General features: G+C 39.6%; 1 protein-coding gene across 1 annotated transcript; it reads right to left on the reverse strand.

Annotated features, from left to right (window-relative positions):
- Positions 1-485: 485 nt before the first annotated feature.
- CUNH6orf141 (chromosome unknown C6orf141 homolog) lies at positions 486-1,022 on the reverse strand. Its single transcript, XM_054568607.1, has one exon. It carries the CDS (start codon positions 1,020-1,022, stop codon positions 486-488), a length of 537 nt encoding a protein of 178 aa, XP_054424582.1.
- Between the last annotated feature and the right edge of the window lie 15,441 nt (positions 1,023-16,463).

Here is a 16,463-nt window from a genome sequence, read left to right on the forward strand (position 1 = left end):
TGACAGAAAAGAGGTCAAGTGAGAGGTATTGCAAAAGGAAAATTAACAACAGATTTTCTTATTTCAAAATTCCCACTTTGTTAATTTCAAAATACCTTTTCTTCCCTTCTTCTGCATGAGGTAGGTCTCCAGGCCCTCACAGTATTTAAGTCACAAACGAGGTAATATGTTGTTTACAGTTCTCTCTTCGACCAATTATTGGATGCCATCAGCTGCCTCCCCACGCACCACGCCAGTCTCCTAAAGTCCTTGCTGCTTGTTGCAGGCTGAGGTTCCAAGAAGAGCATTTTCTTTTCTTGAGGATTACCTTTTATCCACCAGCTCAGAACAGTCTTGGGGCTCCTCCTTCCTGTCTAATCTCCTCGGGGAATCAGGTCCCTGTGGCCCTGAAAAGATCGTCTCTGCCGCGTGGACTCGGGGTGCCTCTCTCTCTGTGCCAAGAGAGCGCGGGGTTCCCCCAGGGGTCCCTGCGTCCCACAGCCTGCTCACTCCTTGGTGGTGCGAAAAGTGACCATGGTCACGGAGCGCTCCTCCGTCCGTGAGGTCATGCAGCCCTTCGTCCACGCGGTCCACAGGACTTCTTCTGTCACCTGATAATCCACGACGCGCACGAGCACGGATTTCGGTGGGGCTGCGGTGTCCCGCGGAGGGGCTCCGGAGGGAGGGTCTAAGTGGCTTCCAGGAACCCGCTTTTCTCGTGGGAAGTGAGGAGCAGGGCTCTCCCGGTCCTCCCCACCAGCCGCCTCTTCCCGCGCAGGGTCCCCGTGAGTCCCCAGCCCTCTCTCTGGGTGAAGAAGAAAGAGCACTTTCTCTCTGACCCAAGACAAGGAGTCCAGATTCTCCCCGGCCCCCTGGTCCTCGTGGCCGCCGCCCGGGCTTCCGCGCGCCCCCGACGCCAGGTTCGCGGCGCCCGCGTTCAGGGGGTCGCCGCGGCCCACCTCGCGCGGAAAGGATCCCGCTCGTCCCAGGCTTCGGGGGCAGTCCGCGAAGGGCGTAGCTCCACGGAGACCCGCGGCCCCCATGCTGGTAGGGGCGCCATTCATTCGGAGGTTTCCCCGCTGGTTCACGCTGCAAACTGCGGTTGGGCTCCGTAAAGCGCGGGACGGGCAGCCCCGGGTGCGGTCGTGCGGCCCCTGGCGGCGCCCCGCCCGCCGGAGCGGGGGCTGCGACCGGCCCTCCGCCAACGTGGGGCAGGACCCCGCCCCCTGCCCTGCCCTGTCCTCTCGCCTTCCACCGCGGGCCTTCAGCCGCTTCAAGACAAAAAGCTCGGTTCCCCCGATCGCTCTTCCTCCCCAAGTCCCGGACCGTAACCCTGCTGCCTTTGTCTTATTTCTGGTTCTGTCTCCTCTTATTACTCAACTCAATCCTTCTTTCCACTTTCCATGTTTCTCTAGAGCTGAGGTGCACAGCACCCTCCTCCTGCGCCTTCCAATTGCCCGACCAGGTGTGCCTTCCCAAGGACGGTCATCCCTGTGAAGGAATGGGGAAGTTTACTCTTTAATTATCCTACTTTATCAAACTCTTCAGAAAAAGGGACACCTGTCCACTCGGACTCCACCCCCACGGTGCAGGCAAGAGAATCGAATAAGGATCAAAGGATCAGACTGGAAAAGCTGAAGGCTTTGAGGAAAGGGCCTGTGAGTATTGTTCCTCCTTCGGAAGGCAGTGGCCACACCTGTGTCCCCTTGTGTTATAATCAACGTTTATCCCAGGAAGGGGCTTAGTGAGATCGAATGGAAACAAAACAAACACAAAAACGCTAAATGAACTTCTGTAGGATTTAAAATTTTGTGCTCCCCGCTGTCTGTAAAACCCAACCCCTCTCTCCACCCCCCAGCCCCCCGCCCTGCTCTCTCTATCTCCAAAGGTTAAACAGAGCCATACCTCTGTGTAGGCTTTTGGAATCTACTCACTGCCTCTGTAAACCGCGCTAATCTTTGCCCGAGGTTAATGGGGAAAGCCAGCTAAGAGGAAAAAGGGAGGTTAGTTTGTAATTTCCAGTCCAGTCATGGTAACAGGTGCTTGTTTTATTAGAAAATGCCGTTTTCCTGGTCTGCCTTATAAAAATGACTGCAATAGTAGAAATTTATGCTCATATAGGAAGAATCAAGTAGACTGCTGAAAGAGACATTTGGAAAGAGGGAACTTTCTGATGTCTGCCAAACTATAGAACAACAACAAAAAAGTGTGGTTGGAGTGAGAGTGGGTCAGTTCTGGTTGATTTAGATGCCTGACCTTGGGCTGCTTTCTGCTAAGTCACAATCTCTGCTAAGTAAACTTTTTGAGTGTTTTAGACAAGGATTCCTCTAAGCATTCTATATACTTAAACTCGTTTATTCTTTACAACACAGTAAGGAAGTAATAGTCTCCTTGAGAACTTTGAAGAACAGGGAGGTTTAAGTGTGTGTCCAAGGTCAAGCACTGAAGAACAGTGGAGCCAGAATTCTCACGTTTAAATGCTTGTCCCTATTTTACATTACCTTCCTGTTTTGGTCCTGGCTGGGTCGCTCAGTTGGTTAGAGCATCATCTGATACACTGAGGTTGTGGGTTTCATCTCAGATCAGGGCACGGACAAGAATCAACCAACGAATGTATAAATAAGTGGAACAACAAATCGATGTTTCCCTCTCTCAAATCAGTTTAAAATTTTTTTAAATTAAAAAATTACCTTCCTATTTTAAGCCTGTGACTTCATGTTCTTTCCTATTTATTTATTTACTTAACTAGTAATTACCGACTGTGTGCTAAATGTCAACCACCTTCTAGGTGATGGGGACAACAAACCAAGCTGCTTGTCCTCTTGAAGTTTTCTTCTTTTTATGTGGTAGTACATCAAATTCTCTGTCCAAAAGTAGGAGATAATAAATTAATGTACATGACAGTCACCTGCAAATTAATGCCCTAACCTATTCTCAGATTCTGTTCTTACAGGTTCGGGGTAGGGCTTAGAACATGGAGTTTTAGCAAGACCCTCGCTAATTCTGAAGCTAGTAGTCTGAGGACAACATTATGAGAAACATCACCAATCTGCATAGATAATCTCTAGGCCTTTTTTGCTACTTTCAAGTGTCACTAACACTTTCTTTTCCTTCCTTACAGGAATATTGGGGAAATTCCAATGGAGAGGTCTGTTTTCTGAGGGAAGTCTAATTAATGTAAACCACAAGATTTATTGCTCCCAATATTTCAGTATTCAATATTTCACTATGGGAGAATGCAAAACACCTATTTTTTGAAAAATGAGACACCATCACCCATCTGAATTTCTAGACATCAAGAAATTGTGTGTAAATGCATAAATGAACATGAAGAGGAAATGCTAAATAAACTAAAGTTCCATGAGACAAAGTCTAAAAAAATATAAACCTGAGAAACAGGTATCAGGATGGTCTTGTCTGCCTAAAAGACTGATAAAATGTGATAAAGTGACCCCATATGCTTCCTCTCTGGATTGCCAATTATAATTTCAGGCCAGTGAAGGATACTAAAATAATTTATATCCCTGGTGTCTGAAAAGTCGTGGAAGACATTGTGTCCTGGTAGAGTGAAAATTTTAATTAGTTAAATTAGTTCTTTGGAAATGCAGAGTTGTGGTAAATGGAATGATAAAGAACTTTTCTATTTCATCATATTGGTGACAGTTTTCATTTCTACATCTGGTTTGAAAGTTACTGGGACACTCTTTTACAGGGGTCCTTGGTACATTGGCAGATTAAGAGCTTCTTGGTGCCTTCGACAATGGAATTCGAAGTGCAGGCAATAGACTTTCAGCAAAGACTCTTAGGCTCACTTACTCTTATTGTATCTGCTGGTAAATAAATTTATTTAGATAATGTTTTCATCTTTAGAAATGAATGAGCCTGTCATATGACAGGTTGTGATCATGCACACATCATTTTTAACAGGAAATAGGTCAGCGGTGCTTCTCAGGCATGGCTGTTCATGAAGCTCAGGCCTCTACTGATTCAAATAAATCAGTCTAGGGAGTGGGGGAGGTACAGGCAGGAGTATTTTTTTTTTGAAGCCATCCCATCTGAAAAGATTAATGGGCCACTAGGTAATGGAGCTTTTTTATTGTTTGCTAGATAGGCATTCACCACAAATAACTATGTTATTCTTGCTAAGTAAATGCAAGAATTTCTGTTTCTAGGAATTTATAATCACATTGGGGTGACAAAACTAATAGACATAAAACAGCCAAATTTTTTAAGTTGAATGAGCCTGAATTGTCTCATTACTTTTCAAACTTGATTGTACATTGGAATCACCTGGAAACTTTTGGTTTTTTTTTTTTTTAAATGTATTAGCTGGCCCACTCTAAGACCTTTTTTTTTCATTTATTGATTTTTAAAGGGAGGGGAGAGAAACATCAACTTGTTCCACTTATTTATGCATTCATTGGTTGACTCTTAATGTGCCCTGACCAAGGATCGAACCCTCAACCATAGCAGATAGGGAGGATGCTCTAACAAACTGAGCTACCCAACCAAGGCCAATCTAAGAGATTTTGATTCAGTTGGCTTGGGTGGGCAGCTTTGGGCACTGGCAAGTTTATAAATTTCTTCCCAGATGATCCTGACAGACCACCAACCAAGAGAACCACTGAAGTGGATTATCTTTAAGATGCCAATAGGAAAAAAAAATAAGAATAATATGTATATGTAATAGACACTACAATTAGTAAAAAATAAGTTAAAGAAATCTAGTATAGGGAAGAAACTGGGTGAAATGTAGCATAGTTAAGAAAAGCTTCAAGGAATGCGCGGAATTTTACCTGTGTTGATTTGGGTAGGTACTTTGGTTAGAAGCTGTATGGTGTTGGGTTTAAAGACAAAGAATATTAAGTTTTCCAGTTAACTGTGAGGGGGAACAGTGTTTGCTACCCCAAAATGTGCCTTTTGGGATATTAATTATTTTAAGCTGGTTATTTTTAAGAAACAAAAGACTCAGTAAGGAGCTTGCCTGACTAAAAGAATACCTGCTTAAAAGAAGGGAGCTATCCACGTTAGCACATTCACCTTAGTGCATTCATCCATCTTGTAGAAATCTAGCCAAGCCTGTTTGTTGGATCCCTCTGTGTGCCCATTGTTTCTGGGTGGCCCAGCAGGAATTTGTTCATCACATGTTAGCTCTTTCTCATCTACCCATGAACTGCCTCCTTTCCCTTTGAAATCTTAGGCCCCTGCCTCCCTCTCCTTACCTAGGAATGGCATATAGGCTTCAACTGCACAGTGTGTCCCGGGGGCTCATATTCTTATGTACTCCATATGCACACATACAATAAATTTGGACATTTTCTTCTGTTAACCTGTCTCAGGTTAATTTGATTATTATTCTAGCCAGAAGAACTTATAAAGGTGGGAGAAAATTTTATTTTTCTATCCCTAAACTGCAATGGATGACTCATGTAGTACTCTGAGAAGTAGCTGCTTAAAGGAGGTTTTAAAATTGTAATTCAGTGCCAGCTGTCTGCATTACACAAAGTTTTAAAGTATATTCATTGTCATTCTTTCCTGTCAGAGATTAGGATATAAGACCAGGCTCTCTCACTGTGTATGACTAAGCAACTTATGAAATAGGAAATGGCACCATTAGTAATTGAGTCAGCCTTTAGTGATAAAAAAGAACCTATGTCCTTTACCCTACATCCATCTTGAGCAGGAAGTTCAAAAGCAGCATGTAATATTTTCCAGAGATAATTTTATCTTGGACTCAACATGGGTGTATTAATATTTATTAAATACGTTAAATAAAACAATTACTTGGGTTAGTAAAATAAAGGTCATGGCCTTAATACCCAATCTTGATTAGGTTATAATTAAAATTTTTAAGGGGCAAGGCAATTTTTCTTTCCAATACATTATTATTTTAATCAATGTACATGTGACCAGGTTAGGGGTATGCAGGTGTGGAAACCCCCAACAATACTCACATACAGAAAGACTTCAGTCTCAAGTAGCTAGTACGTTATATCAAGAAAAGTTTGGGTGGAAAATACTGAGTCTCTTGCCTAGCAAGTTTGAAAACCAGTTGATCTGGAATGTCCATGAACCTCAAAGAAACTGTTAGTAATAATCCCTTTTTATCTCTTAGACATACTTCATAATTCACCACTCAAGGGCAAGGCTTGGCCGAAATGGTGCAGTAGGTCATTAGTAACCCCACTGTCTCTCTTGACTCTCCCCTCTTTCCCAACTTTTATAGTAACGACAATCTTATGTTATTTTCTTGATTTCCATACTATAAATTCATTTAGAAATGTATGAAGTTTAGCCCTTCTTTAGTTGAATACTCCTGGTAGCTATCCTTTCCTCTGAGCATGCTTTGTGTCTCTTTTTGTTTTTCTTTTTCTTCTCTTTTTTTTTCTCTCTCTTTTTTTTTGCAGTTCCTTCCATTCTTTCTTATGTGATAAAGTGCAGCCTTTAAGAGTGTGAGTGGTGGAGCCAAACTCCCTGGATTTGATTTCTATCTCTGCCATATATTAACTGCATGACTTTAGGCAGAATACTACCTCTTTCTTTCCCTTAGTTTGCTCATCTGAAAAGTTGGGGTAAGAATAGCACCAATCCCATAGGTTGTTGGGCTGCAGTTACTGCGCGTATATGTAAAGTCCCTAGAGCAGTGCCTGCCACAGAATAAATTCCATTTCCTCTAGAATAAATAAAGCCCAGGGTTTTGTTTATTTTGCTCACTGCAATGTAAGTTATCACTATTATATCCCCAATACCTACAACAGTGCCTGACACCATTGTCGAATCAATCAATTTTCTATTTCTACCATATTTATCTTTCAGTTTTTTCTAGTTTGGAGCCCTGCTTTCCCTTCCTTTCTGCCTTGAGACCGCTTTGTTTTACCTTCTGCATTCTTTGCCTCTCAAGATTTCATAACCTGTTGCTGACCTAAATTGTCTCCTATGTCTGGGTTTAAGGTTTTTAAGTGGAGTAAAACATAGCACTTCAATATTTATTAATAATTATTAGCCATGAGATTACCAGTGAGAAGATAAAACAGAACTCCTTAATGTAGGAAAAGTGAGGACAAAATAACATTTTAACTAAAATATTTTACATGTATTTTATATATGTAAAGTCTATTAAATGACTTGTGTTTGTCATTTGTACACAGTTTGAGCTGCCTGTACAATAGTTTTATTTTGATTCAAACATAAAAATAGTTGAAAAAGAGTATAATAAATAGCTGCTGTTCGTTTCACCTAGGTATTTTTTTTAATCTTCACATGAGGATATTTTTCTTTGTTTTTACAGAGAGAGGAAGGGGTTGGGGTAGAAAAAGAGAGAGAGAAGTACATCCATGTGGAGAGAAACATTGACCAGTTGCCTCCCATACAGGCCAAGACCGGGGATCGCACCCACAAGCCAGGCATGTGCCCTGACCAGGGATTGAACCCACAACCTTCTGGTGTATGGCCAATGCTCCAGCCAACTGAGCCACCCAGCCAGGGCCCCTTCACCTAGTTTCACTAATATTAATATTTTATCATATTTGCTATCTTTCTCCATACACACATACGCTAGGAACCATTTGAAATGGTCCCCAAATGTGTATTTTAGATTTTATTCCTTGATCCAGAATTCAATAAATGTTCATGACTTGCAGTTGGTTAAGTCTCTTTAGTCTCTTATAATTCAGAATGATGCACTCATCTCTGCTTCCTTTCCCTCGCCTCCCTGTGCATGACATTGAAGATTTTTAAGAGTTCAGGCTAATTTTCTGATAGAATATTCCAAATTTGGATTTTTCTGATTGTTTACTTATGATTAGATTCAGTTTAAATCATTTCTGGCAAGAATTCTACATGGGTAATTTATTGCATTTCTCACTGCATCCTATCAGAAGGCACTTAGTGTTTGGTTGTTCCACTATTACTAATGCTAAATTTGGTTGCTTGGTTAACATGGTGACCACTAGATATCTCTACTATAAAGGTACATTTTACTCTTTACAGTTAAATAAGTAAACCATGGAATAAAAATTATTACCCTGTTTCCCAACGAACATTCATTCATTGACTTTATCATCCATTACTAATCGTTGCCTGAATCGATTGTTAAATTGGCTATTGCAAAATAGCAATTTTCAAATTTTATTATTTCTTCAGCATTCATTATTAGGTATTCTTCTGTAAAGAAAGATTTTTACTTGCCAACTTACTCCCTGTTCTCACATTATTGTGGGCTCAAGTATTTTTAATAAGTCCATGTGTTAAAATCCCCTGTCGTTATTGTTATTTTTGATGCTGTTATATATTTCTTAATTTTAATGTTATTTATTTATTTATTTTTAGAGAGAGGGGGAGGGAGAACATCAACGTGTGGTTGCTTCTCGCGCGCCCCCTACTGGGGACTTGGCGGGCAACCCAGGCATGTGCCATGATTGGGAAGCTAACCACCAACCCTTCGGTTTGCAAACCTGTGCTCAATCTACTGAACCACACCAGCCAGGGCTGATGCTGTTATATCTGATACCAAATTTGGCAAGTAGGGGGTTTGTTACACCAATTCTGTTTCCTTTTGACATGACCACATTTAGTCTATGAGCATTGCCTTACTCTCTTGCCCAAGGTGTTCTTTCCCTGACACACACCTGGAATTAGCCTTTTCTCCAAGAGTCCTATTTTCTTTGCAATTTGGAGACGAAGATCTGAGTATTAGAAATGCTCATTGGCTCTGACCAGTGTGGCTCAGTTGGTTGGGTGTCATCCCGCAAAGTGAAAGATCACTGGTCCGAGTTCCGGTCAGGATACGTGCTTAGGTTGTGGGTCCTGTCTGTGGGTGGGGCTGTACACAAGGGGGTGCAGATGGTAGGCAACCATTTGATGTTTCTCTCTCACATCGATGTTTCTCTTTCACTCCCTTCCTTCCTCTGTCTCTAAAAATAAATAAGTAAATAAAATCTTTAAAAAGAAAAGGAAATGCTCATTGGGCATTTTAACTCGAAGGCCTTTTCAATCAACAAAGCTAGGGACAAGATATTATTTTTAAATCCAGGTTCATACATTGTTTAAAAGTCAAAACTATATAAACGGTATATATTCATAGAGGTTTTACCTCCATCCCTATCTGCACCACTTAAAGGTCACTTAAAAATTAGTTTCTTTCATATCTTGGCTATTGTAGATAATGCTGCAATAAACAGAGGGGTGCATCTATCTTTTCAAATTAGTGTTTTGGATTTCTTCAGATAGATAGGCAGAAGTGGAATTGCTGAGTCATATGGTAGTTCTTTTTAAAATTTTTTAAAGAACTTCTGTACTGTTTTCTATAGTGACTGCACCAATTTACAATCCCACCAACAGCCAAGATATGAAGCAACCTAAGTGTCCACGGATAAACAAATAGGATAAAATGTGTTGCATACATACAATGGAATATTAGCCATAAAAAATGAAATCTTACCATTTGTGACAACATGGATGGAACTCAAGGATATTAGGTTATGTGAAATAAGTTAAAGAAAGACAAAAACCATATCATTTCACTTGTATGTGGAATTTAAAAAACAAAATAAATGAACAAAACAGAAACAAACTCAGAGATACAAATAGTCACCAGATAGGAGGGGGTTTCGGGGGATGGATGGAAAAGGTGAAGGGACTAAGAAGTATAAATTGTCAATTATAGAGACAGTCACAGGGATGTGAAGTACGTCATCGAACGTATAGTTGATAATATTGTAATAACCATGTGTGGTTTCAGATGGGTACTAGACTTATTGGGTGGTTACTTTGTAAGTTACATAAATGTCTAAATCACTAACCATGTCCTACACCTGAAACAAACATAATAGTGTGTGTCCTCTGTAATCGAAAAATGAAAAATTTTAAAAAACAATTGAGTTCTGGTTTAATTTTCCTGTTTTTACAAAATAGCAATTTATATTAGTAGACACTACTTTCCTCCCTCTTTCTTACAAACTCTTGTCACCTAGCCTTAGAAAACCCGTCTGTATCATGGAAGTTATTACAAGTTATCCTTACTTCCTTACTACTTACTATAAACTTATATATAAACTTCCTTACTACTTACTGTAAGTGTTCCATTGTTTGAATGTATCACAACTCATTCAAGTAGACTCTTCAGGATCGGCATTTAGGTTGTTTCCCAGAGTTTACTATTACAAATAATATCAGAATGAATAACCTTGTGCAGACATTTGTTTTATACTTGTGGAGGAATGTTTAGGATAAATTCCTAAAAGTATAATTGCTTGAATACATGCATATGTATTTTATTAGATTCCCCCTCACTGGAATTGTAACATTTCTTACTCCCACTATCAATGTATGAGTGTGTCGGTTTTCTACACCTTCATTAACCTTGTATCTTGAAAATTTTTATGTTTGCCTATCTGATAGGTGGGAAATTGTATAACATAAGAGTTTAATGGAGTTTTTCTTTTGAATGAAATGAAGCATCTTTTAATATGTTTAAGGGCTGTTTTGTTTTTTCTGTGAACTAAACCATGTCTCTTGCCCCTTTTTTTATTGGGTTTAGGTATTTTTTTCTCTCAATTTTTAGGGCTCTTTATATATTATAGAAAATAGCCATTTATTTGTGATATAAGTTGCAAATAGTTTTTACTAGTTTGTATTTGTATTTTGACTCTAGAATGTTTTTTTGTCCTTAAAAATCACACACACGCACACATATATATATATTTATCAAACTTAAAATTTTTTCTTTTATTCTGAATTTGGAGTTTCTGAATCTAGAAAGGTATTTCTCGTGCCAAGGTTATAAAGAAACTAGACTGTGTTTTCTTCTAGTATTTGTATGACTTTTCTTTTTAAAAGTTTGTATGTATGTATTTATTTGTAGGATGTATCAGTTTGGAGGCTATTCTGGTATAAAGTGTGAGGTATGACTCCAAAGTTTTTTTTTTCAAATTGATACCCAGTTGTCTCATTGCCACTTACTTAAAATGCCACCTTACTGCAGGGATTTGAAATGTCACTTTGACTTTATTTTAAACTTCCCTAGGAAATTGTTATTCTGGACCTTTTTTTCTGTCTCATTGCTTGAGTAATCATATAGCATTACTATACTTTAAATGATGTAATCCTTATAGTTTGTTTTAATATTGGTAGGGTTAATTCTCCTTCTACCCCTTCCCCCCCCCCAAGAGTTCGTTTTGCTATATTTACGTATCTATTTTTCCTCAAAGACCCTAGAATAAATTTGTCTAGGTTCAGGAATTTGCTAAAAAGAAATAGTGCAAAATGTAGCAAAAATTCTGATGAAACAAGAAACAATTCAAGTGCCCTCTCTTTGGGAAATAATCCAAAACTAAAATCTGACATCTGGTGTTCACTGCAATAATTGCATGGTACTAGATAATGTCTGATAGTCATATTATAACTAATGCCTTTAATAGTGTTTAAAACCTAGAGCATATTTTGCCTTGGAAAAATGTAGATCTGTTAGCGGATGAGAAAGCTCATAATTTAAGGAGTACATAGATGTTAGCTGTTATTATTTGTAATTTTTTATATATGTTTAAAAATTCTCACCTGAGGATATGTTTTTATTGATTTTAGGAAGAGAGGAAGTGAGGGCAGGGAGAAGAAACATCTATGTGAGAGAAACATTGACTGCTTGCCTCCTGTATGAGCCCCAGCTGGGGACAGAACACTCAATCTAGGAATGTGCCCTGGCCGGAATCGATCATTGCTTTAAGAGAGAGAGGAAGGGAGAGAGAAAGGGAAACATTGACTGGTTGCCCCTGTATGTGCCCAGACAGGGGATGATACATGATTAGACCAGGGCTGCACCCACAACCTAGGTATGTGCCCTGACCAGGAATCCAACCGGCAACGTTCCATTTACAGGGATGATGCCCCAGGCAACTGAACCACACTAGCCAGGGCCATAATTTTTTAAATCACAAGGGCAGGAATAAGAGGAAGTGAAAAAAAGTTCACTCCAGAAAAAAAAAAAACCTTCGTTCAACAAGTGAACAGAGTTGAAGCAGGGCTGGGAATATCCAGGACAGCAGCACCGCTGCGATAGGAGGGGTGAAAGGAAGAGGAGAGGCTGGGAGTGGCTGGGAGTCCCTCTTGCGTCTCATTCTTTGGGGACAGCAAGTGCCAAGGTCAGAAAAAGCAAAGGGCTATAGCAATTGGGTGTTATAGTTGGGACCAAGGTTTCTACCCAAGATTGAGAAACTTGGGACTATTAGAAACTTGTTAAAAGGGAACTAGGATGCTAATTCTAGCTGTAGGAAACAACTTCTGTATTTTACACCTTATTGTTTTCATTATTGCCATTAAAATAATTTTAATGCGAACATTCTGGGCTAGAAGGAAGAAATAATCTTTGTAATTAATGCTCCACTATTCCATCTGCTGTTTTACTTTGTTTTAATTTTGCCTGACCCTAGTGTTACTGAAGTGAGGGGCAATAGATACAAAACTTTAGATATTGTCATGGATAACTTAAGGAAATTTAATTCATAGTGACTTCCTGTTCTTTCTCAAAATTTAAGTCTCCAAACAAATTTGTGATTACAAAGTCAAAATGAAGAGAATCAAAACTTGTAATATTAGATGCGATTCTGTTTTAGAGGATGTATAAATATCCCTCCAAATTGCACTGCCTTATCTTGATCCCAAAGTTTGAGCAGGTTCAGTTCTCAGTTGTTCCAGTATATTTCTCCTTAGTGGGTCTTCAAGTGAATCAGACACCTGCAAAACCTGGTCACCGTCCACCCAGAGCTGAGCATGTTAATTGTATTGACTCCTTTCATCATCTCACATCCAGCTATGTCCACACCATGAAATAGTGTACTTACTGAACCTCTTAAGAAAGTCTTCTGTCTTCTTAGTAAGAGCCATTAGGCTGCTTTCAGAAGTATTTACCTCTCTGCTTCCTCCTTACTTATCTTCACAGTTGAATTTTAAACAGATGATACATAACTTTTCTGTAATTGCTTTGCACTACTTTGCATCTAGTATTATCACACACATATTTTCCATACCAGCAGTCATAGTTTTCTAGCGTCCCACAGAGTTTCATTGACTGGCTTAACTATATTTAGTCAGTTACTTAAAATATTTAGTTCATTTTCAATCTTTACAAATAATTTATATATTTGCTTTTATACTAGTAGGATAAATTTTGGAATTGTTGGGTCAAAATCCAATCTCCCCTACTTCAGATTCCAGGCCTGGTTTCTGTTAAGGGATATTTCATATTGCCATGTAACTTACATACCGAAAAGTGCATAAATTGTAATTGTATAGCTTAATGAGCTTTCGCAAAATGAACACATGTGTATAACCTACCCTGGTCAAAAATCAGAGTACTACCAGAAACCAGAAGCTACTTCTTGTGCTTTCTTCTAGTTACTACCCTCCTGAAGGGTAACTACCTCATGACTTCTGAGGCTGTAGATTAGTTTTGCCTGGTTTTGAACTTTATATGTATGAAATCATGCAGTGTGTATTCTTTTCTGGCTTCTTTTTGGTACATGGCTTCTTTAAAATATTTGATAGTGCAATGGAAGTTTTTCATTCCTTATATATTCTTGCCCACAGTGTGATTTGAGACTATTGACCATCCCCTTCTTGAAGTTTTTCTCCTTTTTCTTCTGTCATAGTCATCTCCTGGCTTTCCTCTTGTCTTCCTGCTGTTCCTTCTCCTATTCCGGAACCTTCCCCTTCACTCCATTTTAAATCTTCCCTATTCACGTTCCAGTCCTAGGCAATTTCAGCCAAATACATACATGCTTTGCTACCATCTATATGCCTATGACCCCTAAATTTACATCTCTATAGTAAACAACTGCTCTGAGACTCAAATATCCAACTCGATCTTATTATTTGTATATTTCAAAACTCTACAACGGAAAACTGAAGAATTTCCTCTGCTCCCAATTGCCCCAAACATGGCACTGTTCCAGTGTTTCCTATCTCAGTGAAAAAATACCACCAGCCATGGGTTTCACAACATAGAAAACTAAAGGTCATCCTCAACCTTTCTCTCTCATACCCTGTAGCCACTCGTTCTGACACCTTTTCCTCCTAGTTGCTCTAGTGAACGGTTCACTTATCATCATCGTCAGCATTCGCATCCAAACTAAACCTGTATCATCTCTTGCTTAGACTATAGCAATAGACTTCCAAAACTGATTTCAAAACCGATTAATACTTTGCTTAAAACTCTTCACCGGTTTATATACTATATTGAAGAAGTTACTTAAATCAGCATTAAATCAGACCCCGTGTTGATCTAGAGTCCCTTCCTACTCCTTGAGTCTCTTTCTTCTCCTTATTCAGAAATTGCTCCACGCATTCTTTAAAAGGGTCAGAAACAGGATCAGCAATTATAGCTAACATAGTTATCAGGAAGGGTAAAAAAACAAAGTTATAGGTGCCATTTCGTAGGAAAAAAATCGTTCAAAATACGAAGTACATTGCTGGGGTGGTGTCTGGGTGGAGGTGAAAAATTCCAAAAGCAATGAGATAAAGGAATAATTGCCCCCAAAGAGGTCCAAGCTGTGTAAGAGGCCAATTAGCCTAATGACTAACAGTACAGGCTTCAGAGTCGGACAAACCTGGCTCTGATCATGACTTGGCCATCTTTAAGACCTGCATAACTTTTGGTTGAGTCATAATACCTCTGAGCCAGAATTCCCACAATAAGACAGTACCTTCTCTTTCACAGGGATTAAGTTATTTATCTCTTCTACTTGGCAAAATTATCAGCACATAGTTAAACATTAAACAAAAGGTAGGCATATTATTATTAGGAAGAAAATAAGGCTATAATATTATTGACATATATCGGGTAGGAGTAACTCATGCTTAATTAATGCCAAAGATAATGAGCATCCTTGGGGCAGAAACTAGACCATATATATTCTCCCAAGAGCTTCATGGACTCTGGTTACTTGGTGCTCTTCCCTCTGGCACCAAGGAGAAGTTTCCAGGTAACCAGTGGCTCACGGTGACCTAAGCATATATTTACTCCCAAGGAGTCATGTTTTTTAATAAAATGATGTTCTCCTTCAGCCAGTTTTACTTTCCTCAGAATAAACACCTAAAATTTGGATTCCCCCTTATCTTTGTAGGTGGAATTTTGAGAACCTCTATGGGATAGGAAACCAATACTTTTTACATGACTAAGTCAACTTTATCTAGACCAGACAAATGCAGCCATTGTGCTTGTACCTGCTTTTACTGCAAATGGAAGAACACAGCCTGAGGATGTTTACCTCTGAGGATCTTTACACACAAAATTGGAACCCAAATTTTAAAAAAGTACAAGGATAAAGACTAATGATTATATTGATTTAATTCTTTAAGCATTTAAACTTCCATTACAAAATAAATACATGATTTAGTGGGGAAAAAAAAAAAGATTGAAATCAAAATGACAACATTCTGGCTCAGTCCCCAGCACTGATTATCTATGTAATCTTGAAGTCATTTATTTTCCTTGGTCTTCAAATTCTTCATATGTAACAAGAGAATTAAAGTTTATTATCTTATCAAAATTCTGAGTTTAAATGCATGTAGAACATATGAAAGAAAAATATTTATGTATGTGTGTATATGTATGCTTATACGATCATCTGCATATCCACATTCACATCTATATAAGCATCTTAGTTTCCTATGAGAAAGCCAATTACAGACAAGTAGACTAGAATAGGTGATAAGTAAGGTCCAGTCCTATGCTGACATCATCTATCTCTAGCATTTAAAACTCGCATATCTTCATTCTTCCATCTAAGGCAACTAAGAGTGGGAATGTGTTAGAAATGCAAATTCTCAGGACCTACCCCAGACTGACTGAGTGAGGGACTGTGGGGGAGGGCTCAGCCACCTGTGTTGCAACTGGCCCTGCTGGTGAGTCTGAAGTGCTCCAAAAGGTGAGAGCCACTGCATTTGAATATTCCCAGGGAAGAACTATAGGCTAGAATCATTGGCAGAGGTGAATAGCCAGTAATTAAAGATGGAAAAAACCCAGGAATGTCTGCAGAGCAGTTGGGTCAGAGGCAGTAGCGTCAGGGGAGACAGCAGCGCGGTGCAGGGAGATGCTATTGACGGTAGCAGGGAGCTGCTGCGGTTGTGAGAATGTAGTGCAGAGGGCCAGGCAGCAATAAAGAAGCTGCAGCCACATGCTCCTATGGTAAGTCATTTGTTCTCATGCTGTCATTTCTGCCACTATGCTGAGAACTGCTGGCTTCAGAAACTTCGTCCTGCAGTGGATCCCTAAGGAGGTTAATTCCCTCTGTTACAGCCACAGTGACCCCTGTCCCTCCGTTATTTACTGGGAAACCTGAGACAGGGGGAGGTGAGGCCTCTCAGGCTGATCCTGCATGTTTTCTCCTGGCCTTTTCAACAACTAAGATTCTCCTGATCCCACTTTTAATGTTCTTTTTATTGTCAGTTAAAGAATATGTGTATCTTCAGGGAAAGGAGGAAAATTCCGGGCC

The sequence above is a fragment of the Pteronotus mesoamericanus genome, unplaced genomic scaffold (assembly GCF_021234165.1).
Source record: "Pteronotus mesoamericanus isolate MK-2021 breed Mesoamerican mustached bat unplaced genomic scaffold, CSHL_Meso_final contig_20, whole genome shotgun sequence".
Lineage (NCBI taxonomy): Eukaryota > Metazoa > Chordata > Mammalia > Chiroptera > Mormoopidae > Pteronotus > Pteronotus mesoamericanus.